This window comes from Myxocyprinus asiaticus, chromosome 10 (assembly GCF_019703515.2).
Source record: "Myxocyprinus asiaticus isolate MX2 ecotype Aquarium Trade chromosome 10, UBuf_Myxa_2, whole genome shotgun sequence".
Lineage (NCBI taxonomy): Eukaryota > Metazoa > Chordata > Actinopteri > Cypriniformes > Catostomidae > Myxocyprinus > Myxocyprinus asiaticus.
The window spans coordinates 32,425,721-32,450,069 of NC_059353.1; the positions used below are offsets into that span (position 1 = coordinate 32,425,721).

The 24,349-nt window shown below is 38.4% G+C and overlaps 1 protein-coding gene across 11 annotated transcripts in view; it reads left to right on the top strand.

Annotated features, from left to right (window-relative positions):
* LOC127446892 (1-phosphatidylinositol 3-phosphate 5-kinase-like) overlaps nucleotides 1-24,349 on the top strand; it is a 48,924-nt gene that overhangs the window by 17,618 nt on the left and 6,957 nt on the right. For 6 of the 11 annotated variants that reach the window (XM_051708197.1, XM_051708198.1, XM_051708201.1 and 3 more), the window contains 30 exons: nucleotides 119-208; nucleotides 734-872; nucleotides 3,049-3,206; nucleotides 3,318-3,429; nucleotides 5,215-5,362; nucleotides 5,457-5,624; nucleotides 8,328-8,390; nucleotides 8,465-8,594; nucleotides 9,138-9,318; nucleotides 9,695-9,769; nucleotides 9,855-9,962; nucleotides 10,116-10,256; nucleotides 10,403-10,529; nucleotides 14,022-15,265; nucleotides 15,356-15,456; nucleotides 15,593-15,664; nucleotides 18,648-18,819; nucleotides 18,937-19,115; nucleotides 19,241-19,354; nucleotides 19,446-19,554; nucleotides 19,818-19,972; nucleotides 20,066-20,162; nucleotides 21,416-21,476; nucleotides 21,572-21,712; nucleotides 21,830-21,950; nucleotides 22,045-22,140; nucleotides 22,428-22,511; nucleotides 22,612-22,706; nucleotides 22,799-22,858; nucleotides 24,050-24,226. In XM_051708197.1, the coding sequence (XP_051564157.1) occupies nucleotides 119-208; nucleotides 734-872; nucleotides 3,049-3,206; nucleotides 3,318-3,429; nucleotides 5,215-5,362; nucleotides 5,457-5,624; nucleotides 8,328-8,390; nucleotides 8,465-8,594; nucleotides 9,138-9,318; nucleotides 9,695-9,769; nucleotides 9,855-9,962; nucleotides 10,116-10,256; nucleotides 10,403-10,529; nucleotides 14,022-15,265; nucleotides 15,356-15,456; nucleotides 15,593-15,664; nucleotides 18,648-18,819; nucleotides 18,937-19,115; nucleotides 19,241-19,354; nucleotides 19,446-19,554; nucleotides 19,818-19,972; nucleotides 20,066-20,162; nucleotides 21,416-21,476; nucleotides 21,572-21,712; nucleotides 21,830-21,950; nucleotides 22,045-22,140; nucleotides 22,428-22,511; nucleotides 22,612-22,706; nucleotides 22,799-22,858; nucleotides 24,050-24,226 (4,718 nt within the window). Of the gene's footprint in view, nucleotides 1-118; nucleotides 209-733; nucleotides 873-3,048; nucleotides 3,207-3,317; nucleotides 3,430-5,214; nucleotides 5,363-5,456; nucleotides 5,676-8,327; nucleotides 8,391-8,464; nucleotides 8,595-9,137; nucleotides 9,319-9,694; nucleotides 9,770-9,854; nucleotides 9,963-10,115; nucleotides 10,257-10,402; nucleotides 10,530-14,021; nucleotides 15,266-15,355; nucleotides 15,457-15,592; nucleotides 15,665-18,647; nucleotides 18,820-18,936; nucleotides 19,116-19,240; nucleotides 19,355-19,445; nucleotides 19,555-19,817; nucleotides 19,973-20,065; nucleotides 20,163-21,415; nucleotides 21,477-21,571; nucleotides 21,713-21,829; nucleotides 21,951-22,044; nucleotides 22,141-22,427; nucleotides 22,512-22,611; nucleotides 22,707-22,798; nucleotides 22,859-24,049; nucleotides 24,227-24,349 lie in introns of all 11 variants that reach the window. The other 5 variants (XM_051708195.1, XM_051708196.1, XM_051708199.1 and 2 more) reach the window with 1 other exon arrangement.

The window sequence follows — 24,349 nt, forward strand, 5'->3', positions numbered from 1 at the left end:
GCTGCTGCTCTTGAGTGTGTTTCATGCAAAGCTTGAATGCCATTTATTAACATAGCAACCGATTTATAATTTCTTTTTGAAAAACTGTGTTTTATTGGGTCTGTGTGTGTCACTTTAGTCTGATCCATCAGGAGTCTCAGAACAGCGGTATTGGTTCCAGGCTTAATGCAGTCCAGGAAGATATGGGCAAGTCACCAGCCAGGAAGAGGTGATTATGATGTATTTTGCATGAAGATCATACAGTATGTACTGTACATGCAGTGTTCCCGTGGTCACAGAAAACCTGGAAATATCAGGGAGTTTTAAAATTTGTGGAAATTAGCAAGACTAGCATAGTCATGAAAATTTCAATAATGCATATAGTTTATTCTAGTTATGCTTGGCTCTAAAATATTTAATTATCTAGAAATTGCTCTTTGTAAATGCAATCTTTTGAAAATAATTTCTAAAAATCCTTATACATGAATCACAAACGACTTGAAAAGTTATGGAAATATAGATAGTGTGTAAAGTTATTTTCTAGCTATGCTTGCCTCATCAGCTAGTAATTGGTCTTTGTGAGTGTTTCTGTATAAAATTAGTTAAAAATTAATATCCAGTAATCGCAAACATCTGGAAAAACGTATGGAAAGTCATTGATCAAAGGCTGTGGGAAACCCGGACACATTTTTTGCTAACTGCACGCTTATATTGTTAAATACAGTTTTTTTGTTTATTTCTTTTGTGTGATAAGGTCAGCGAGTGTGACCAACCTGTCTTTGGACCGTTCCGGTTCATCCATGGTCCCTACCTACGAGAGTTCAGTCAGCCCACAGAACAGCCGGGCACTGCCCAAGACTGACCACAGTGAAGAAGAGCGAAAGATCCTACTGGTACAAACTCTATTTTACTCAAGCAAAAAAAAAGGATCCTCCGGAAGTTTTCTTAACTTGTGAACTGCACACTTGTACAGTGCATCCGGAAAGTATTCACAGCGCTTCACTTTTTCCACATTTTGTTATGTTACAGCCTTATTCCAAAATGGATTAAATTCATTATTTTCCTCAAAATTCTACAAACAATACCCCATAATGACAATGTGAAAGAAGTTTGTTTGAAATCTTTGCAAATTTATTAAAAATTAAAAACTAAAAAAATCACATGTACATAAGTATTCACAGCCTTTGCTCAATACTTTGTTGAAGCACCTTTGGCACCAATTACAGCCTCAAGTCTTTTTGAGTATGATGCTACAAGCTTGGCACACCTATTTTTGGGCAGTTTCTCCCATTCTTCTTTGTAGGACCTCTCAAGCTCCATCAGGTTGGATGGGGAGCGTCGGTGCACAGCCATTTTCAGATCTCTCCAGAGATGTTCAGTCGGGTTCAAGTCTGGGCTCTGGCTGGGCCACTCAAGGACATTCACAGAGTTGTCCCGGAGCCACTCCTTTGTTATCTTGGCTGTGTGCTTAGGGTCGCTGTCCTGTTGGAAGATGAACCTTCACCCCAGTCTGAGGTCCAGAGTGCTCTGGAGCAGGTTTTCATCAAGGATGTCTCTGTACATTGCTGCATTCATCTTTCCCTCGATCCTGACTAGTCTCCCAGTTCCTGCCGCTGAAAAACATCCCCACAGCATGATGCTGCCGCCACCATGCTTCACTGTAGGTATGGTATTGGCCAGGTGATGAGCGGTGCCTGGTTTCCTCCAGACATGACGCTTGCCATTCAGGCCAAAGAGTTCAATCTTTGTTTCTCATGGTCTGAGAGTCCTTCAGGTGCCTTTTGGCAAACTCCAGGCAGGCTGTCATGTGCCTTTTACTGAGGAGTGGCTTCCGTCTGGCCACTCTACCATACAGGCCTGATTGGTGGAGTGCTGCAGAGATGGTTGTTCTTTTGGAAGGTTCTCCTCTCTCCACAGAGAAATGCTGGAGCTCTTTCAGAGTAACCATAGGGTTCTTGGTCACCTCCCTGACTAAGGCCCTTCTCCCCCGATCGCTCAGTTTAGCCAGGCGGCCAGCTCTAGGAAGAGTCCTGGTGGTTCCAAACTTCTTCCATTTACAGATGATGGAGGCCACTGTGCTCATTGGGACCTTCAGTGCTGCAGAAATGTTTCTGTACCCTTCCCCAGATCTGTGCCTCGATACAATCCTGTCTCGGAGGTCTACAGACAATTCCTTGGACTTCATGGCTTGGTTTGTGCTCTGACATGCACTGTTAACTGTGGGACCTTATATAGACAGGTGTTTGCCTTTCCAAATCATGTCCAATTAACTGAATTTACCACAGGTGGACTCCAATCAAGTTGTAGAAACATCTCAAGGATGATCAGTGGAAACAGGATGCACCTGAGCTCAATTTTGAGTGTCATGGCAAAGGCTGTGAATACTTATGTACATGTGATTTTTTTTTTCGTTTTTTATTTTTAATAAATTTGCAAAGATTTCAAACAAACTTCTTTCACGTTGTCATTATGGGGTATTGTTTGTAGAATTTTGAGGAAAATAATGAATTTAATCCATTTTGGAATAAGGCTGTAACAAAACAAAATGTGGAAAAAGTGAAGCGCTGTGAATACTTTCCGGATGCACTGTACTGCATGTCACAAATTCAATGCATGTGTGCTACTAAATTTGATTTGAAGGCCATTCACAGACATAGGGTTCCCACGGTCATGGAAAACCACAAGTCAAGGAAATTAATATAATCTCAAAAATCATGAAAAAGTTTTTCTACGGATGGTTTTTAAAATATTGAATCAGTTAAATATTGCTTTTGGATAGAGTGAAACTTTTGCATGCAAGCCATAATGATGTCTGATTTGTGAGTGAATCATTCTTTTGAGTCAGTTATTATCAAAGAATCTGTCGAACTGGTTTACAGATTGGTCTGAATGATTAATTAGCATATCGGTCTGAATTTGAATAATTAAAAAATATTCTTATACAGTAATCACAATGCAGTATTGGAAACATCATGGAAAATCATTGGTCAAAAAGTGTGGGACCACTGCAGTTCTTTCATTTGTGGAGATTTTTACAATACTGCATTGCTGTATGTGTTGGTCTTGTAGGATTCTTCTCAACTTAAAGATCTTTGGAAGAAGATTTGCCACAACAGTACAGGGATGGAGTTCCAGGACCATCGATACTGGCTGCGTACTTACCCCAACTGCATTGTGGGTAAAGAGTTGGTAAACTGGCTCTTACGAAATGGTACTATTTCAACTAGGTAAGTAACAGAACTCATTTTTACACGTTTTGTTTTTTAGTTCATGCAATGAATTACAGTTATTTTTGTATTCCCTTTCTGATTGGTACTTATTTTGTACTTCCCACACAGGGCTCAGGCCATTGCTATTGGACAGGCTTTAGTTGATGGCCGCTGGCTTGACTGTGTAACCCATCACGATCAGATCTTTCGTGATGAGTATGCCCTCTATCGCCCCCTTCAGGTCAGAATACATTTTCTAAATTGTAGATTTATGTTTAGACAGTTGTTTAAAGGAATAGTTCACCCAAAAAGGAAAATTCTGTCCTTATTTGCTCACCCTTATTTCGTTTCAAACAGATATGACTTTCTTTCTTCTGTGGAACATAAAATTATATATTTTAAAGAATGCCGCAATCGCTCATTTCCATACAATAGCAGTTAAAAGGATAGTTCACCCAAAAATGAAAATTCTCTCATCATTTACTCACCTTTATGCTATCCTAGATATGTATGACCCAGGTTCTACCAAGTATTAAGATGCATTTCTGGTGATGCGATCACATGTGGTCAGCCCTAAATACAGGCCTAAACGGGGTCTAAAATGTTTTGTTATCGAATCACAAAAACCACATATGAATGTGGGCAAAAACGCATGTGACCACATCACATTTGAGATGTAAATGCTAATCCATCCTGAATGTGTCCCGGCAGCAGCGAAGTGCCACCCCTCACCTGTCAACCAACCGCTGCGCTAAAACAAGAGTTAAAACATTGCAGATTACAAGCGGCTTTAAAAGGAAATAACCGTCCAATCAGAAAATGTAAAAAAGCGAATACATACACAATCACGAGAACTTCACAGATCTTTTTCAGTGTGTTTAATATCAACACAGATGAGAAGCACGAACACCTGAAGCTCCTTTAATACAGGTAATCCACTAAATAACGGATAATTCTGCTTGACATGTTGCTTTGTGCTTAGATAAAATTTTAACCACATCAAGGAAAAACAGCATGGTATTTTTGTTTCGCGCTTTCTTTGTCTTTTCTGACTTTGTTGCGCTTTAATATAATGCAGTAACACACTGGCATAGTGACTGATGTATGTCGTCATGAAAATGAACACAAGTGGTCAGAGGAGACGCATTTAAGTGACCAGGTGTAAACAGCGATGTGTCTCACCTGACCACATGTGATCGGATCACCGGAAACATATCTTAATACCAGTGGAAACAAGGTCTATGACTTTCTTATGCTGAACACAAACAATGATTTTTAGAAGAATATCTCTGTTGGTCCTTTCAATGCAAGTGAATGGTGGCCAGAAATCTGAAGCTCCAAAAATCAGATAAAAGCAGCATAAAAGTAATCCATAAGACTCCAGTGGTTAAATCCATAGATTTATATAGACATCTGAAAGTGAAAGTGAAAATGGAGATTTATAGTAAAAAAAGGACTTAAATAGTGATCTGTTTCTTACCTACACCTGTCTTATCGCTTCTGAAGATATGGATTTAACCACTGGAGTCTCACTTGCATTTAAATGACCAACAGAGCTGCGATATTCTTCTGAACATCTTTGTTTGTATTCTGTAGAAGAAAGTCATACACATCTAGGATGGCATGAGGGTGAGTAAAGTATGAGAGAATTTTCATTTTTGGGTGAACTATCCCATTAATTGTCACTCACTCTATAGCTTAAAAAAGCACCAATAAGTGTCATGAAATTAGTCCATGTCTATTACAGTTTTCCAAGTCTTCTGAAGGCATAAAATCACTTTGCATGATCAGACCAAAATTTAAGTCGTTATTCACTCAAATCAAATCATTGTAAACTCATGTAAACAGCGAACTTGTGTCATGATGTTTAGTCATGATGTCAAAGAACCAATGAGGTTCAATTTTATTGTGCACAAAATTTTATTTATATTATATTGAGTTATTTTTGTTATTATTGAGTTTTTTCAGAGCAACATTTTTGATAGTTATATATCAGTTATGAGCTTGTTTGTTTGTTGACTTTCAGAGCACAGAGTTCTCGGAAACTCCCTCTCCAGACAGTGACAGTGTGAATTCCCTGGAGGGACACTCTGAACCATCGTGGTTTAAAGACATCAAGTTTGACGACAGTGACACTGAGCAGCTAGTGGATGAAAATTACTATGTCACACCAAGTAAGTATACCATGGCTGTTGACATCCTGTAGCAGTCAGTATATCTTTATTTCTTTCCCTCACTGTTTCGCTGACCCCCCTCGCAATTTTCCAGACTCAGCCAGCCCCAGCAAAAGAACGTCTGTCAGCAGTTTCCACTCTGCGGTGGACAGTGACTCGGCCGCCTCCATCAACCTGAACGTGGAGCAGGACAATGTCAATTTCCATATCAAGAAGCAGGCCAAGTACCCCCATGTGCCTCCATATCCAGCCGAGCAAAAAAGTATGGAGCCCCATGACCCATTCACCCCAGAAACCGACATCCATGCACCAAGTGAGGAGAGGCGGAGCGGCCCACTGGCCATCCTGGTTTGCCTCTGTCTGCTTCAAAAGCAGCACTAACTCACAGGCTCTGTACCAAACCCTAGTGAGCTGCCTCACTGTCTGTTGTCTACATAGGCAGCTACCCTTTAAGAAAACATACTACATACTATTACTTTAAAAACTCAACTTCCTCCCCAGTAAGGAAAAAAAGACCATTTACTGAAACTAAGCTGCAAAATTGGCATGTTTTTACGTAAGCTTTCTGACATAAGACAGATTAATGTAATTGAACACATGACTCCCACATTTACTTGTCAGCGATGCCTATTCAGTGTTCAGCTCCACAGTCATGGTGAATTAAAGGGATAGTTCACCCAAAAAATGAACATTCTTTCATCATTTACTCAACCTCATGCCATCCCAGATGTTTATGACTTTCTTTCTTCTGCTAAACACAAACTAAGATTTTTAGAACAATATTTCATTTCTGTAGGTCCAGACAATGCAAGTGAATGGTGACCAAAACTTTGAAGCTCCAAAAAGCACATAAAGGCAGCATAAAAGTAATCCATATGACTCAAGTTATTAAATACTGTACATGTCTTCAGAAGTGATAATGATAGGTGTGGGTGAGATGCAGATCAATATTTAAGTCCTTTTTTACTTTAAATTCTCCTCTCTGCCCAGTAGGTAGCGATATGCACGAAGAATGCAAATTGCCAAAAACAAAAGCAGATGATTGTGGAAGTGAAAGTGGAGATTTATAGTAAAAAAGGACTTAAATATTGATCTGTTTCTCTCTAAAAAACAATTTAATCCTATAGCAAACCTGCAGCCTGTGTGTCAGTACAGCAAAGTGCAGTTACTCATTTCACATGCCAATTTAATTTTAAGGCACAGAACAAGGGTCAAAATGTTTATGTATAATTAAATTATGAAAATTTCTGGTGCAAAACAAACCTGTATAACCTTCTAAGTGGACCTCAGGGGAAATTTATTTTTAAAGGAAATGTACCCATTAATAAGAATAAAAATACATAAGATTCACAAATATCAAGCGAAAGTAAATTTTTAATAAGATGAAATTTTATTGTTATTCATACTTCCATCGTGGAAGAACATTTTCACAATGCATTCTAGCATTGGCTTATCCGTGAAGAATACAGTGCATTCAGAAAGTATTCAGACCCCTTCATTTTTTTCACATTTTGTTATGTTGCAGCCTTATGCTAAAATGCTTTATATTATTATTTTTTTTACACATCAGTCTACACTCCATACCCCATAACGGCAGAGTGGCCAGACAGAAGCCTCTCCTCAATGCAGGACACATGAAAAAGCACCTAATGGACTCTCATATTGTGAGAAACAAGATTCTCTGGTCTGATGAAACGAAGATTGAACTGTTTGGCCTTAATTTCAAGCATCATATCTGTAGGAAACCAGGCAGCGCTCCTCACCTGTACAATACCATCCCAGTGGTGAAGCATAGTGGTGGTAGCATCATGCTGTGGGGGTCAGGGTTGAAGGAAAGCTGAACGCAGCAAAATACAGAGATATCTCTAATGAAAACCTGGTCCAGAGCGCTCAGGACCTCAGACTAGGCCGAAGGTTCACCTTCCAGCAGGACAATGACCCTAAGCACACAGCCAAGACAACACAAGAATGGCTTAGGGACAACTCTGTGAATGTCATTGAATGGCCCAGCAAGAGCCCGGACTTGAACCCAATCAAACATCTCTGGAGAGACCTGAAAATGGTTGTCCACCAATGGACCCAATCCAACCTAACAGAGCTTTAGAGGATCTGCAGAGAAGAACGTCAGAAAATCCCCAAATCCAAGTGTGCAAAGCTTGTCGCATCATACCCAAAAAGACTTGAGGCTGTAATCACTGCTAAAGAAACTTTAACTAAGTACAGAGTTAAGGGTCTGAATACCAATGTGATATTTCAGTTTTTTTCTTTTTAATGAAGTTATCAAAAATCTGGTTTTTGCTTTGTCATTATGGGGTATGGAGTGTAGATTGATGTGAAAATATAATCGTTTAAAGCATTTTATCATAAGCCTGCAACATAACAAAATGTGAAAAAAATGAAGGGGTCTGAATACTTTCTGAATGCATTGTACATGCAATGCAACCTTAGATTTTGGCCAAAATGAGGTATCTTTAGTTAGAAGGCAGCATAATTTTGGTGAAGCCTATCACTCTTATCTATGTTGGCAGCTCACTAGGATTTGGAATAGACCTAATGTCTCACCTGTCTGAGACCCACCACTCAATCCTTGTCCAACCATATATAATTAACAATTTAAATAACAGCACTGACTATGGCATAAAATCCTGCATGCCTGATGCTTTCCCTTCCAGTCTCACATGAGTTCTCAGTCTGACAGTTTATATTAATGCATTGTTCAGTTTGTCATACTACCTCAAAAGCATTGCTTGCTGCTATGTCATGCGTGCCTCACAGTTCCAAAACAGCAACATTGACTTCCACTTCCTCATAAAAGAATGATAGTCAAAACTAATTCTTTGTTATGCACTCCACTGTGACATGGCCTTGTGGCAACATTTACTCTCTTAAATCCATATAATCCACTGTCTTCTGATGTCTACACATGACTGCCCTGTCTCACACACCATTTCTGTCTGTACATCAGTGGAAGTCCTGCTCTCTGAAGATGGAGGTCCGCATATATCCATCAGTGATGCCTTCATCAAAGGTAACATTTTTAAAGTTTTTAAAAGTATCATAAACTCACAGTCTTACCTGTGCTAATGGGTTTCTCCTTTGTAGAGTCTTTGTTTAACCGGAGAGTTGAGGAGAAAGCTAAAGATATGCTGTTCACTCCTCTCGGCTGGCATCACAGCTCCTTGGACCAATTGCGTGAAGAGAATGGGGAAAAGAAAGCGATGGAGCGATTGCTGTAAGTCATTAGCCAATTATTTGTGGCTTTGTGGTGCTATCAAAACATTGCTGTTTATTTGAGCATCCTGACCAGCAGCATTGGCTCAACCAATGGCGTGAGTTTGGGGCGGGTGCTGTCTTTTTGTCTGACCAATGGAAGATAAGGGAAGTGTTCTGAAAACCTGTTTGAAAACTGTCATTATTTTCCATTTGGTGGAACGTCAGTGGCGCAGAAATCACACACTTCAAATGTAAAGACTGTTTTGACTGACTGCTATTTTTACCCATTTTAATGTTATGTTCTTTTGTTTTTTTTTCTATTATAGGCCCTTTTTATCTGTTAGATTTATTATTCACAGGGGATAAAAAAAATATGTATATGAATTCCATGACTGAGTCATCCATGCCCACTTTTTCATGAATAAGTGTCATGTGTTCAGCATGTAAAATATTCTTATAAAACGTAGCATTGAATCATATAATCACATGTAAGTGAGTTCAGTGACTTCTGCAAGCAGACTTTCAGGAACATGCTTAATTATGATAAATGCTTCCTTTTCAGGTCTGCAAATCACAGCCACATGATGGCGCTGCTGCAGCAGCTGCTGTACAGTGAGTCACTGTCTCTCTCCTGGCGTGACATCATCGTACCTGTGGTGAGACAGGTGGTGCAGACGGTGCGACCAGATGTACGTAGTTGTGATGATGACATGGATATCCGTCAATTGGTCCACATCAAGAAGGTGAGGAAGCAAACTGATGTTAAATCAGTTAATCTCAGTCTCTAAGACTTGTTCACAATGTTTTTTGTTATGCACTTTGTATGACATTACATATGCATTGCATCCCTCTTGGTGAACAAACTGCTTGAAATGTGATCTGACTGTTCAGACTGCAACTCAAAATTTATTCAGATTTTAAACCACACATGGATGTGTGTTGGATAGTGTTTGAAATCAGATGTGTTTGTTTGTTTTGGGGGGGGGGGGGGGGTTCTGTTTGGACCACTTAAAAACTAAAAAGATTTGACTCTGAAAGGCTTTGTTCAAACTATGCAACAAAGAAGATCTGTTTGGTCTAAGTTTTACGCCTTGGTGTTTGATCATTTCTTTTCTGTAGATTCCAGGAGGAAAAAAGTTTGACTCAGCTGTGGTGAATGGCTTTGTTTGCACAAAGAATATTGCACACAAAAAGGTTTGTTTGTTTTTTGACATTATGCTGCTCCTTAGGCCATGCAGTATCTGCGTTGTTCTAACACTGCCAGGACATTTTTCAACAGATGAACCCTTACATCAAAAACCCCAAGATCCTCCTCCTAAAATGCTCCATTGAGTATCTTTACAGAGAAGAGACCAAGTTCACCAGCATTGACCCAATTGTGTTACAGGCAAGTGCCACTCTCCAACACGTTACCATATCGCCACTCAACCCTAAATTATCTATTTGAAGAGTAAGCTATTTATCTTCAAACATTGCATTCAAACATACACCGAAAAACAGCCAAAATCAATTATCATTTCGTTTGCAATGTTCTTTGCAGGAGCACGAGTTTCTGAAGAACTATGTTCAGAGGATTGCTGACGTTCGGCCAAACCTGGTGCTGGTGGAGAAGACTGTATCCCGTATCGCTCAGGACATGTTACTGGAACATGGCATTACCCTGATCATTAACGTCAAACCTGTTAGTACCGTCTCCAAGGCAATGTTTAAGCTCACAATTTTTGTTTCTTTGTTTCTTTCTGTTAAGCAGTCCACACATCGTAGTGAACTATTCATTCTTTTGGACTGGTTTGTGGATGTTTCATGTAATATCTCTCTTTAACGCAGCAAGTCCTGGACCGTGTGAGTCGAATGACTCAGGGAGATTTAGTCATTTCAATGGATCAGCTTCTTACAAAACCCCATCTAGGGACCTGCCACAAGTTTTACATGCATTCCTTCCAGCTTCCAAACAGTGAGTCCTTGTTATTAATATTGTATATGTCCCTTGTCATTTTTCCAAAAGTTGTTCCAAATTAGTTTTAATCATGTTTTACCAGTTTTGCCTATATACAGGTTATCTGCGGGTCATTAAAAAGTATTAAAATGTAATAAATAAATTTGGTTCAAATTAAGGCCATAAAAAAGTATTAAAAAGTCTTAAATTACATTTCCCGAGGTATTACTTTTTTTGTTTGAACATTTCCCTCCTTGGGTCATAAGGTTGAATGAAAATCTTACGAATGATGAACACCTTCCACGCCTCGCAGATACTCAGAGAATTTCACTGTTTTCACTTGATGTGTGTGTGCGTTCAGTGTACATAGGCGCCTGGGCTCGAGACTTTCCCCATTCATTTTCTCCATTGACAATTCAACATTAACAGATCGGGCACTTACATGAAAGAAGACAGTTACAGTAAGTTGTAGCGTGTCTTTCAACATGCACTTAGATGTTCATTCATGTTTTTTTCGTGCTATAAGTTGGAGAGTGAGAGCGTTGTGCCCCACTCTGTTTGAATGGCCGCAATGATAGACCGCAATATGTCACGCACACTATTAAAGAGCATGAATACAACATTTATTGTTTGAATTTCGAGATAAGTCTGACATCATTTGAAAGATTACACTAAAATTGTGTTTCTCCAAAAAAAACTACATCTGACTCAAATGATGGAACGTGTCACAATTTGTGCATATGTAGCTGTAACTAGGGATGGGTGGATCAATCCCAAAGTATCGATACTTCCGATACTGATGATGTATCAAAAATATTGATCCTCACACAAAAATACTGTAATATTGTAGTAATAACCATGGTTAATTGTGTGGTAACTATGGTTTAACTCAATACCATGGTTAAACTATAGGTACTGTAGTGAAACAGTGGTTCATGTTTGTAAGGTTAAACAAAACAGAAGTCTAATAATTTTCTGTTTAGGCTCACAAATGTAAAGAATAAATAAATAATGTCTTGAATTATGACTAAAAATAAAATTTTAAATTACCCATTTTATCCCAAGAAATCCCAAAAAAATGTATTTAATAGAAGTATCGGTATTGGTATTGGTATCGGTGATATCAGACTTGAAATTATTGGTATCGGATCGAAAAGAAAATAAGTGGTATCCCCCATCCCTAGCTGTAACCGGCATCAGGCGCTGTCCTGTGCTTTCACTCTGCATTGGTGTGTGTGTAGATAATGAGACGGTGACATAATTTTTCAAAATAAAAGTCCCACTTTGAATGAACTAATAGCTGTAAAAGATGGAGAATATATATCTGATATCTAATATTCAAATGGGTTCCAAAAAAAAGTGAATGAAGTTGTACTGTAGTTTTTGCACATTCTGTTAATTCACAAAATGAATGAAGATGTTTGCCATTTGCAAAAATACAGCTCAGATAAAGAAAAAAGTTTTACATGTGGCATGATGCCATATATAATTCGATTTGGTCTAGTTCAAGAAGAAGCTTGTGAGTAGCGTTAATAACGCAGGGCCATTTGTGCTCATGTTTGACGAGAGCCTCAATGACTGCACTAAAAAACAAAAACAAATGGATGTTTACGTAAGATTTTTGGAGTGACGTCCAGTCGCGATACCTTGGGTATGTTATGAACATAAGTAATGAAATTAAAGCTGCACTATGTAACTTTTGGCCCTCTAGAGGTTAAAAAATAATGTTTTTGCGGAAGAACGTTGTTTTGGTAATGACTTAAGTTGTGCTTTGGCTCTGCTCCCCTGCATGGATGAATGTGGTTCGAGGCACCGGTGTACACATGGATACAGAACATCTTATCAGAGCGAATGGACAAATAAATAACAAAAGACGGATATCTGAAAACATGTCATCTGAGCAGATAAATGACATTACAAAAGTTATGCAACATTTGTTAACATTAGACACATTGATAAGGTCAAACGTTGTAAAGTTTTTATAACTGCAGGATATTCTGTCCAAATAGACCATAATAGTAACTAATTTATAGATTGCCATTGTTACCAACCAGTGGTCAACATAATTTCATTACTCACATGTCCTTGGCAAGCATAGGACTAAAGGATTTATTGATATAAATTATTGCCGTTATTAAGAAAAATACACACGTGTGCTAGCAAGTGAAAAGTTCTGCACCGATTACAGTATAATTATTGTATTTCACTACACATACACACACACACAGACGTATGTGTGTGTGTGATTACACAACTATACATAAACCATATCAATAAAATATCTTACCTGTTGAATAAGAAAAAAGCCATCTCTGGGTCGCTTTTAAATCCTTTCAGATCTCGGAGTTGTCGCCACCTCTGAAAGCAAAGCCGATGTTGATTCAGGTTTTATTATGGACTCTGTTGCTTTCCCTTTTTGCTTTTAGACTCTGCTCTGTTCAGGGTATTTTTAGAACTGGTGATTCCCTGAAGGTTTGCCGTTTTGAATAATCCATGGTCAATTTTTCTCGTTCATTGTGACAACAACCTTTCAGGTTCTCGCTACTCCCACACACGTGCTACAGTAGCCAGAGCTTATTTTCTCTGCATACGGATATGACGTCAACACGCATGAACGAATGACGTATGTATGCATTTCCTCACGAAATCCATCCCGACAGCTCTAAAATATAAATCATTATTATAAGTTTATCAAAGTGTATTTGGGTAAAGACATGGTATGGAAGATGGATTTTTGTTGCACTCTGTCATTAATAACATTGTTATTTTTTAATAAAAGTAAGTTACATAGTGTAGCTTTAAATAACTACTGTAGATGTCTGCATAAAAATACACACAGTAGGCATACAGTATCAAACCAGCCCTTTACTCTCGCATTAGATACGTGTCATTTCAATATGTGACTTCATGTCGCATCTAGTAGTGGGTAAGTATATGCATTAACCCCGATAGTGGTTGAAGTGATGTGCAGGTCTTAAATATTTTTTAAAAGCTCTTGAAAAGGGTATTAAAAAGTATTAAATTGGATGTGCTGATACCTGCAGATACTCTAGGGCTAAGGCTTGAAAAAAGGTGCATAAAATCCCATAGACTTTGATTGGAAGGTCTCAAGCCATATCTAGGGACCAGAATATCATAGAGACTTTGAGCTCTATTTTCGACCGTGCGCTACGTCTTATACAATTTTCGTGAGAGTGCTAATTCTAAGCGCAATTTTCATGCCAGCACAAAGCGCAAGTGGCCGTTGTTTGGAGTATTTACACTATCTGTGGGTGTATGCGCGCAAACTGTGGGTTTATTGTATGTTAATGAAGTGGCACAAAGCAGAATTTGCGATTTGCTACTGATTTTGCACATATGACATATTGCATATATTAAAATAGGGCCCTTTAACTCATTTGTCCACAGAATTTTCTGGTTTTGTATATACTTTTGGCATTTTTCAAATTATATTTCATTTGAAGAATTATTTGTAAAGTTCACTTGATCACTAATCCATTTCGTTTACAGATGAATTTAAGAACCTGATGTTTTTTGAGGGCTGTCCTCCTCAGCTGGGCTGCACCATCAAGCTCCGCGGCGCCTCCGAGTACGAACTGGCACGGGTGAAGGAGATCATCATTTTTATGGTGTATGTGGCTTACCACTCACAGCTGGAGATCTCTTTCCTCATGGATGAATTTGCTATGCCTCCCAGCCTGGCCGAGAGCTCTTCCTTCCCATGTCTGATGGAAAGCACCACATTGGAAGAAGAGGAGGAGACTCTTGGAGAAAGGGAGAGCCAGGAGAATGATAGCTCTACACTGGGGTATGAGAACACCATCTTTGCCCCAGAAGGAGACTTTGAGCCAGGGCTCCAGGAGGTTTTTAAAGTCCACAGTAAACAGTCGTCCATCTCAGAATATTCCTACAAAGATGGAGAAAGCCCCAGAAAAAGTAAAAATGGTTCAGTCACTTCCTACTCTGGAGGAGAGGAGGAGATCATGAAGACCTCCACACCCCTTCCCCCCTGCTCCTCAAGCCTTCCCCAGCCAGTGTCACCACCTTTCCTGATTTCAGATCTGAAGGAGATGTCAGAAGAAGTGATCAAGGAGTCAGGTGAGGAGGAGAAGAACAAAGATCTGGAGGAGACTCTGGTGCATCGTGTCAGCACAAGCTCTGAGACCTCCCTTCAGCCAGCTCGGCTCTTCAGGGACCCATTGCAGGATGACACGGGCTTGTTTGTGACCGAGCAGGTGGCCTCTTCGGATGACCGCCTCAAATCCATCACAGCTTTATTTAAACAGGAGCTAAAAGACATTATCCTCTGCATTTCACCCTTTATTACCTTTCGCGAGCCATTCCTGCTCATGCCGGCTGGACTGCGTTGTCCTAGTCGAGACTATTTCCCAGAACAAGTTTACCTTTCACCTCTCCTGAACAAGGACTCCAAGGAGTTGGATGGCCGGCGCAAGAGGCAGCTGCTTAAAGAGTCTGGCCCAGGTTCTGGCAACTTGACCAACGGTTCTGGGTCACACCAACGGACCATCCTGGTTTTACCCTCCCACAAACTTACGAGTGCCCGCATGGCAGAGCAGCTAGGCAGCAGTCAGGATCTGGCACGCATGCTGGCCGACTACCGTGCCCAAGGAGGAACTATTCGGCAGAGGGAAGGAATGCAATTTCGTGAAGCCCCGCCCACAAAGGTGCCAGTAAAGGCTGATAGTGAAGAAGATAAAGGGGCGGGACAGAATGAAATAACCTGGGCCACAAAGGTAAGGGTTTATCAGCTGCTAATACAGTATGTTCAGTCTAACACTTTCTTCCAAATTTCATAACAAACTGTTGTTGTTGTTGTGTTTCAGTTGGACTGTTTAAATCCAATCAATCATCAGAGGCTCTGTGTGCTGTTTAGTAGCTCATCAGCACAATCTAACAATGCACCAAACCCTTGCGTCAGTCCCTGGTAAACTCTCAGCAGGCTTATGTTATTACTATATTTATTCCAGATGTAGTAACATGACATCATAATACTGACTGCATTCAGACCATGCAAACAAGAAGGGTCTAGGTTTTTTATTGTCTCTACTTTGTTTTTACAGGATTGTAACAATGGAGTTTTATGGAAAGAATGACTTGACACTTGGTGTATTTCTGGAGAGATACTGTTTTAGGTAATCTAATAATGCACACATCTTTATTTATGTTTGTTTCCTGTTTTTAATTTAGGTTTTTACAGGAAAATGTGCATCATGTCTGGAGTTGTCACACTAACTACGTTTCCATCCAAGGATTTTTTGCGGAAAAAAGGTTTAGCGCATCAAAATAAAGCTGATGGAAATGCAAATTATCGCTAAAATTTCACAAGTGTCGACATAATATTTTTTCGTTTAACTCTAGCACATAAACTCTATGGCGATTCTTCAGATAAAAACCGGTTTGGAAACACTTTTTGTCAAGAAAATTGTCATTAACGCAAAAATATAGTGTCACATGAATTTACCCCAGTCGTTAGCCTGTGTTAATCATGACGACAGTATACATCATTGAAAGCCAATTTATTGCACGTGATTATGGATTGATCTTAACGGCATACCTGAACAGATCCGATGCTGCAAACATGACACTTCCAGGAGTGCCAACACAAATATCATATCATGCACATTGACAAGTGCACAGAGAACAAATGAATGGCCACTGTTTGTGATTAATTTAATCCATCCGTTTATTTATTAAAGTTGCTTTTCCACACCATTCATAAATAATAGACTGCAGTCATGGAATTAGCCCATAATACAAAATATATATATATATATAATTTCTGTGCATAAAGATGTTTTAAATTAAAAATAAATACACAATACTAGGAGAAAAGCTTCAGTGTGCTTTTTTGGAACACTAACATATAGCCCAATTCCATAAAATTATTGTTTATACTTTTGAAAAAATGCAGGCAAAATTCCCTGTATTAAATAAGTCTAAATAAATTACCAAATGAATAAAGCATTAAATAAAATAATTAATTACCAAACAAAAAAAATAATATTGTTAGACCTATATACTTGCCTTTTCTTTACACAAACTTAAATTAGCCTTACCCTGTTCTGTAGATGAAAAAAGTCGGCTGAATTACATTTTCAAAAAGTTCTACACTTTTTTCAAGAACTATTTGTCCAATGCTGAGTTCACTTTCAGAAAACGAGTTTTTGAACATTTTAAAACTTTTAAATATTTTAAATCTAACCCTCTTGACCTCGGATCGCATTTGCGGAGCTTCTTCAGAAAATGTAAATTACATTACGCTATAATTAATTTTAGATGACAGTCAAGTTCAATTGGTCATTAAAAGTTGCTGGACAAATATGCGGGACATAATGCAATTGTGATGGCAATGCTTTAGATTAGATGATTATTCAAAATAGCCTATTGAATATCGGGAATGTATCATATGTAAACCCTGATATTACACCGCATCAATTTTTCTTTAATAGCTGTGCACACAGCATATAGCTACACATTGATGGATGGTCCTTATACTAAGACCGAAAGTTTTCCCCACTACTTGGTGCAGGTTGCCAGCTTGAACAGGACCACAAATATCTGCTTTTGGGTCGGAACCGGTGGCAACCTGCGATAGGCGCAACATCAGGACCAATATTACAGTCCTATCAGAAGGGCAACAGCTCCCTTTTGATTGCAATTCCTCGTCTGCTGATTGCATTTATTTGTGAAAATAAAATAACAGTATGCTGGCTAATTTCAATGAATTGTCTCAATACTCTCCCCATTTTACCAAAACTGCTGAGGAAAAAAAATAAGGGACATCTGGGAGGCGAAAGGTACACAATTAGTGATTAAACACACATTTCTGTATGGAAACGGCTTAAGGGCAGATTTATTTTGCAATAAACCAAAACTTATGCAGCAAAGTGTTTTTTAGGCATGACATCATCATGCACACCATTTTTATCACTAAAAGGTCATTTGAATGGAAACAGGCAGAAGACAGCAAATTTTGCAAAAAAAAAAAACATTTTACGCATTTTCACTTTGTCGATAACAAAATAGCACAAAAAGTGGATGGAAACTAGGCTATTGTCAATGTCACCATTCTCAAAACTAATTTTGACCCCCACAGCAAAAATATGCTCTTGAATACATCCCTTTATTTAAAAAAATAAAAAAATACATACTAATAAATTAAATAAATGGCATGCCTTCAAATATTTATATAAATAATTGTAACATTTTAAGTATAACATAATACTGTATAACACATATGCCTGTTTAAAGGAATATTCCAGGTTCAATACAAGTTGAGCTCTATTGACAGCATTTGTAGCATAATGATGATTACCACAAAAAAATCATTTTGACTTGCCCCTCCTTTAAAAAAAAAAAAAAAAAAAAGCTAAAATCTGGGTCAGAGTGAGGTACTTACAATGGAAGTGAATGGAGGCCAATCCGTAAACATTAAAATACTTACTGTTTCAAAAGTATACCAACAGACATAAACAATATGCGTGTTAACATGATTATAGTGTTATAAAATCGCTTACTAACCTTTTCTGATTAAAGTTGTAGCCAATTTTACATCTTCATTGCCATGACGATGTAATGTCAACTAACACTAAAACCCTAAAATGACTGTAAACAGCTTTACAGCTCAAATAATACATGATTTTAAACAGTAGAATTAATGTAAGTGCTTTTATAAAATCATAAGCTTTTCATTTCTGCCTTAAAACCCTCCAAAAAGTGGCCCCATTCACTTCCATTGTAGTGCCTCACTGTAACCTCGATTTTTGCTTTTTTTTAAAGAAAAGTGGGGATGAGTCTAAATAATTTTTTTGTGGTAATCAACATTATGCCACAAATGCTGTCCATTGAGCTTAACTTGTATTGAACCTGGAATATTCCTTTGAAATATAAATAAATAAACAGAAAGCGCCATCTTTCTGCTGTTCTTAGAGATTTTCATCGCAGCTGGCTTGACCGTGCATTTCCAAATGCGGCTAGATTGGGTGGAAGTTAAGTTGATACTAGCGATACTGTAGAAAACTACCAGCATTTTGACATCCCTAATCATGTGATGAGAGTAAATTAGTCTTCACAATTTATTTGTCATATATTCTGTTTTTGCATGGCCCGATTAAGGCCCTCTTACCAGTGCCCCAGCATGTACTGCGAGACTCCCATGGTTCACCACATCAGGCGCTTTGTGCATGGTAACGGCTGTGTCCAGATTGTTCTGAAAGAGCTGGACTCGCCTGTACCAGGCTATCAGCACACAATTCTCAACTACTCTTGGTGCCGTATATGTAAACAGGTAACATGGAGTACATTTGATTAGCATGATTTATGGTTGTGAATTAATCAAGTTAAAACCAGAATTAGAGGAAGCTAATGGAAACTATGACTAATCTGAAATGTGTTTTGATTTCAGGTAACTCCTGTGGTCCCTTTGTCGAATGACTCCTGGTCCATGTCCTTTGCCAAGTATCTTGAGCTCCGTTTCTATGGGCACCAGTATACCCGTCGTGCCAATGCTGAGCCTTGTGGCCACTCCATCCATAAAGACTACCACCAGTATTTCTCCTATAACCAGATGGTGGCTTCCTTCAGGTGTACATCCTTATATTATGGATCTCATATTTTTGAAAATGAAGAATATGCCTACAAGAGTGCATTATTATAGAGTTTATAAACTTTGTTATCCAAAAGTATTCATGGTCTTCTGTCATCTGTAGCTATATTCCAGTGAGGTTACTGGAGATCTGTCTGCCTTCTCCTAAGATCATTATCAGAAACCTGGGGCCCTTGAAATCCAACTTGCAGCAGGACCTCAAAGACTTCTCCCAGAAGTAAGATTCCCTACTGGATTTCTCTCACTCATCCTCATAAACCTCTTCCAGATGTCCACTAAACAAACTGTCTGCACTTGACCTTTTGTAGGGTGGCTCTGGTGTACCTGGCCATAGATGACCGTCTCACATCCTTAAAAACAGACACCTTCAACAAGACCAGAGAGGAAAAAATGGAAGACATGTTTGCCCAGAAAGATGTAGTTTGTTTTTATTTTTTTATGCTTAGGCAGGCATCCCTCTAGCCGATTTGTCATCTTATTTTCTGTTGTAAATTTGAATCTCAGCAAGATTTCTGTCAAAATAATCCATAGGTGTAATCACCAAAATCGAGTCAGCTGGGGGGGACACAACTTTAGCTTGTGTACATAAATTACCCATATCGGTTGCAGATTTTGTCTGAAATTCATATAAGTGTTCCATTGGGTCATTGACTAAACTAATGTATATTTTTTTGTTTTAGATGGAGGAATCTGAGTTACGCGGCTGGATAGAGAAGCTACAAGTGCGCCTGCAGAGCAGTGCAATAGACTCACCGCAACAATTACAGGCTGTTCTGGAGTCAGTGGTGGTCAAAAAGCAGAGCTTGTGTGAGACACTGCAGTCCTGGAACATAAGGTGAGGACTGCATTCATATGGCCAAAGAGAGGAGGCTAAACATCTGCCATGAGAACAATACTGTACAACTGTGTTGTTTTATCTGGTCAACAGACTTCAGGACTTATTCCAACAAGAGAAAGGCAGGAAGCGACTGTCTGTTCCTCCCAGTCCTGGCAGACACAGACAGGCTACAGCAGATGAGAGCAAGGTCAGTAATAGTTTACTGTTATATCTTTAGAAGTAATCTGGTTGGAAAAATGGAGTACTCATCACATAGCCCGTAAATATGGTTACTAACAGATACTCAACAATATCTATAAAAAAATTTGCACAAAACTATCATAATAGTCCTCACAACAAATAGAGATCTAAGGATTTGGCATAATAATGGGTACATTGCTGAGAGAATTAATGTTGAAGTGCGGCAGTAATTGTCCTGTTGTTGAATTTGTTACTAAACTTGAAAAGTGCTTGGCTGCTGTGTTGGTGCTTTAAATGGGATGATTTGAGCATGTTAATAGTCTAAAAAGTAAAATGTATCTAATTTCATTCCCTTTAAAAGCATTTCAGCCAAAAAAAAACAAAAAAGATAAAGTCCTTATTAACTAGTGATGGGCATGTGTACTTAAAAATATGAGACATTATACAGTATTTTGATTATGCCATCTTTAGTTCTTTTTGTAACATGCTACGTTATAATAGCCTATAATAATGAATATTCAAGACACTGGAAAAACAACTAGATGCACTCAAATGGTGCACAAAGCAAAAAACATCCAGTGAGTTGCAGTTCTGTGGACTTAGACACCTTGTTGATAAGAGAGGTCAACGGAGGATGGCCAGACTGGTTAGAGCTGACAGAAAGGCTATGGTAACTCAGATAACCACTCTGTACAATTATAGTGAGCAGAATAGCATCTCAGAATGCACAACACCTCGAACCTTGAGGCGGATGGGCTACAACAGACCACGTCGGGCACTTTATTAGGACCATAGTGTTCCTAATAAAGTGCTAAGTGAGTGTACATTTTATGTAGATGTAATAACAGATCATTAAAATATAACAAGAATAGCAAAAATTAAGTGCAAGACAAAAATATATATTTTTTGAAAGATTAGTATTACAAAAAAATCGGGGGGTACTTCAAGTAAATAATTTAAGTCATTGGGTTACAGTTAAAAAAAAGTTTAGGAACCCCTGGACTAGTCAGTTGTTGGACAACTTGTCGACCAACTCCCTACTCGCAAGAAATAAAAGTAATGTTGGTGTGGGGATCATCAGGGCTGGTAACCAATAGGTTGTAGAGTCTAATCCTGCAAGGGGCGATCTATTAGACACTGAGTCCTTAAGACACTACTTAAGGAGGACTAAACTTGTAGTAAACGTACTTTAGGTCACTTTGGATAAAATGTCTTTTAAATGACTACTTTTATTGTTTCTATTTTGTTTTTGATGTATAGACTAGTGCTTTGGAGTCCTCTCCTCGTAACCCCTCCCCTGTGGTCTCAAATGGAGAGAAGGGTGAGTTCATGGGCCCAGCATTCACCATGAAAGAGTTGCCTTTTACTTTTGATTGTTGCGCACAGTCGACTGACGGCCTTTTCTCTGTCTCACAGAGGACCGTCATCTCAACATATTTCCATCAAGTTCAGGGTCATCATCATTACTGCAGTTACCATCTCCAGCTGAACAGGTTTCAGATCTTGTCACAAGTGGTCCCTCTTTTCCCGATCAGGACTCTGTCAGCATTCCAGAGGGTAAAATCGGATACACATTCACTGATAGACTTCCATAGCTCCTTAAGTGTTTAAAATCATGCATCACTATCCCATTTCTCTCTATCTGCATCTCTCTACTGTTACTTCTCTATTTAGATATGTTTGATGGACACTTACTTGGTTCCAATGACAGTCAAGTAAAGGAAAAGTCCACCATGAAAACCATCCTGGCCAACCTGTTACCAGGCAACAGCTACAATCCTATCCCTTTCCCTTTGTAAGGCTGTTATGATATTATGGGTTTGCAAACTGATAAAGGTCAGTCTTCTCTCAAGCTGATAAAGGTCTTCTTTTTTTTCTTGGTATGTTAGTGACCCAGACAAGCACTACTTGATGTACGAGCATGAGAGAGTTCCTATAGCCGTGTGTGAGAGAGAACCCAGCTCCATCATTGCTTTTGCACTCAGGTGACTGCACATAGGACTTGGAAATATATTGCCAAAGCAATTGTTGCCAAATAGATTTAAAATGTTTAAAGCAAGAAGTAAAATACAGTAAATATAGGTAGAAATAATCCAGGCATGTTTTCCACGCTGTTATTCACTAAATAAAACATATAACAATACAGAATAATCAAACAGATCGTAAATAATCTATTATCACCTAACCGTAACTTCACAGTGTTACGATTTCCTCTGATGGTATCCCAGTGTTTCTTAAAAAAAAATGTAATGCTTCTGTATCAATTATCCAGCTGCAAAGAATATAAAACAGCCCTTGAAGAGCTCACAAAGACAATGGCAAAGACCGGAGGTGTTGATACATCTCAAACCATTAGGTACAGCTGACTCTCATTTTCCCCAGATTGTTAGCTATAATTTCTCTATATGTATACTGGTAAAACAATAAGCTGATGTCCTTTCCGTTGTCATCTATAGTGCTGTAGAGGGCAAAGCAAAGAATAGCCCAGCCAAACCCATTGACAGCAGCATGTCACAGCTGAGCCGCAGCAGTATAGATGCTGATCCACTCAGTAAGACTCAGTTACAGTCTAATCACTTACCAGTCATTTGTCAAATATGGAATTGCTTATGAAAGACAGTGTTTATGGAATCTCTTTTACAGAGGAGCCTGAAAGTGGAGACAAACAGAAGAAGCAGACAGGAAACCCACACATTGAGCTGCGTAAGTATCGTGCTCAAATAGCAGGCTAAAACATTCTCCCTTTTTTAAGATTTAAAGAATTTAAGGATTTGTTTTTAAAAGGTCAGTGTTATTGACCCTTTGATATTAAAGTCAATATAATTGTGGGTCACATGAATCAGTTTGTCTATTGATATTTGTGTTGTCTGTTTAGGTGTGACCTGATTTTTCATGATATGTATTTTAAAGGGCTGTCAATTGCTTAAAATATTTTATTTTAATTTATCTTATGCTTTGTTGCATTTAATCATAAGTCACAAATTTCAAATAAATGTACATACAGTATATATTTCTATCCTTTCAAAATGTAGTGCATTCATTTTTGTTACATATTTGTTTTTCTTTCCTTAAAGAAATTGTGAAAATTATCTCATTATTTACTTGTCCTAATGCCATCCTAGATGTGTATAACTTTAAGGAGAATATCTCAGTTCTGTAGGTCCATACAATGCAAATGAATAGTGACCAGAACTTTGAAGCTCCAAAAATCGCATAAAGGCAGCATAGATGTAATCTATATGACTCTAGTTGTTAAATCCATGTTTTCAAAAGCGATATGATAGGTGTGGGTGAGAAAAAGATCACTTTTAAGTCCTTTTTTACTATAAATTCTCCTCCCTGCCCAGTAGGTGGTGATATGCACAAAGAATGTGAATTACCAAAAACAAGACATTTATAGTTAAATAAATAAATAGTTAAATATTATTATTATTATTTTTTTAAAAAGGACATAAATATTTATCTGTTTCTCATCCACACCTATCATAGCGTTTCTGAAGATATGGATTTAACCACTTGAGTCGAATGGATTATTTTTATGCTGACTTTGAGCTTCTTGGAGCTTCAAAGTTCCGGTACCATTCACTTGCAGCAGAGATATTTTTCTAAAAATCTTTGTTTGTGTTCAGCAGAAGAAAAAAGTCATACATATTTGGGATGGCATGGTGAGAGAATTTAATTTTTAAGTGAAATATCCCTTTAATTAAGCCGCATCTGGATTTAATTTATAATTGAGCCATTATGAGGTCTTTCTCCATTATTTAATGATAATTGATCATTTGATGTGTTAACTCTGGCAGCCACAATATTTGTGTGTTCAAAAGTGCTTCCTGCTACTAGAAAGCTACTAAAAACTGTTTAATACTTAATTTGAAAATCTTACTTTCGATACAGAGTTCTCAGATGCAAACGCAAAGTTCTACTGCCGGATTTACTACGCAGAAGAGTTCCATAAGATGCGGGAAGAGATTATGGAGAGCTCAGAGGAACACTTTGTGCGATCACTTTCCCACTGTGTTAACTGGCAGGCTCGTGGCGGGAAGTCTGGGGCGGTTTTCTACGCCACTGAAGGTGTGTGCGTGTAAAAGGGACCTTTAATAAAAAATAATGCTTTAAGAAATTATTCCTTGATTAAGGTTAATGTTTGATGAAGACTTGTTGGTTGTCATATGCATTTTCCTAAGCCTTTGGTTT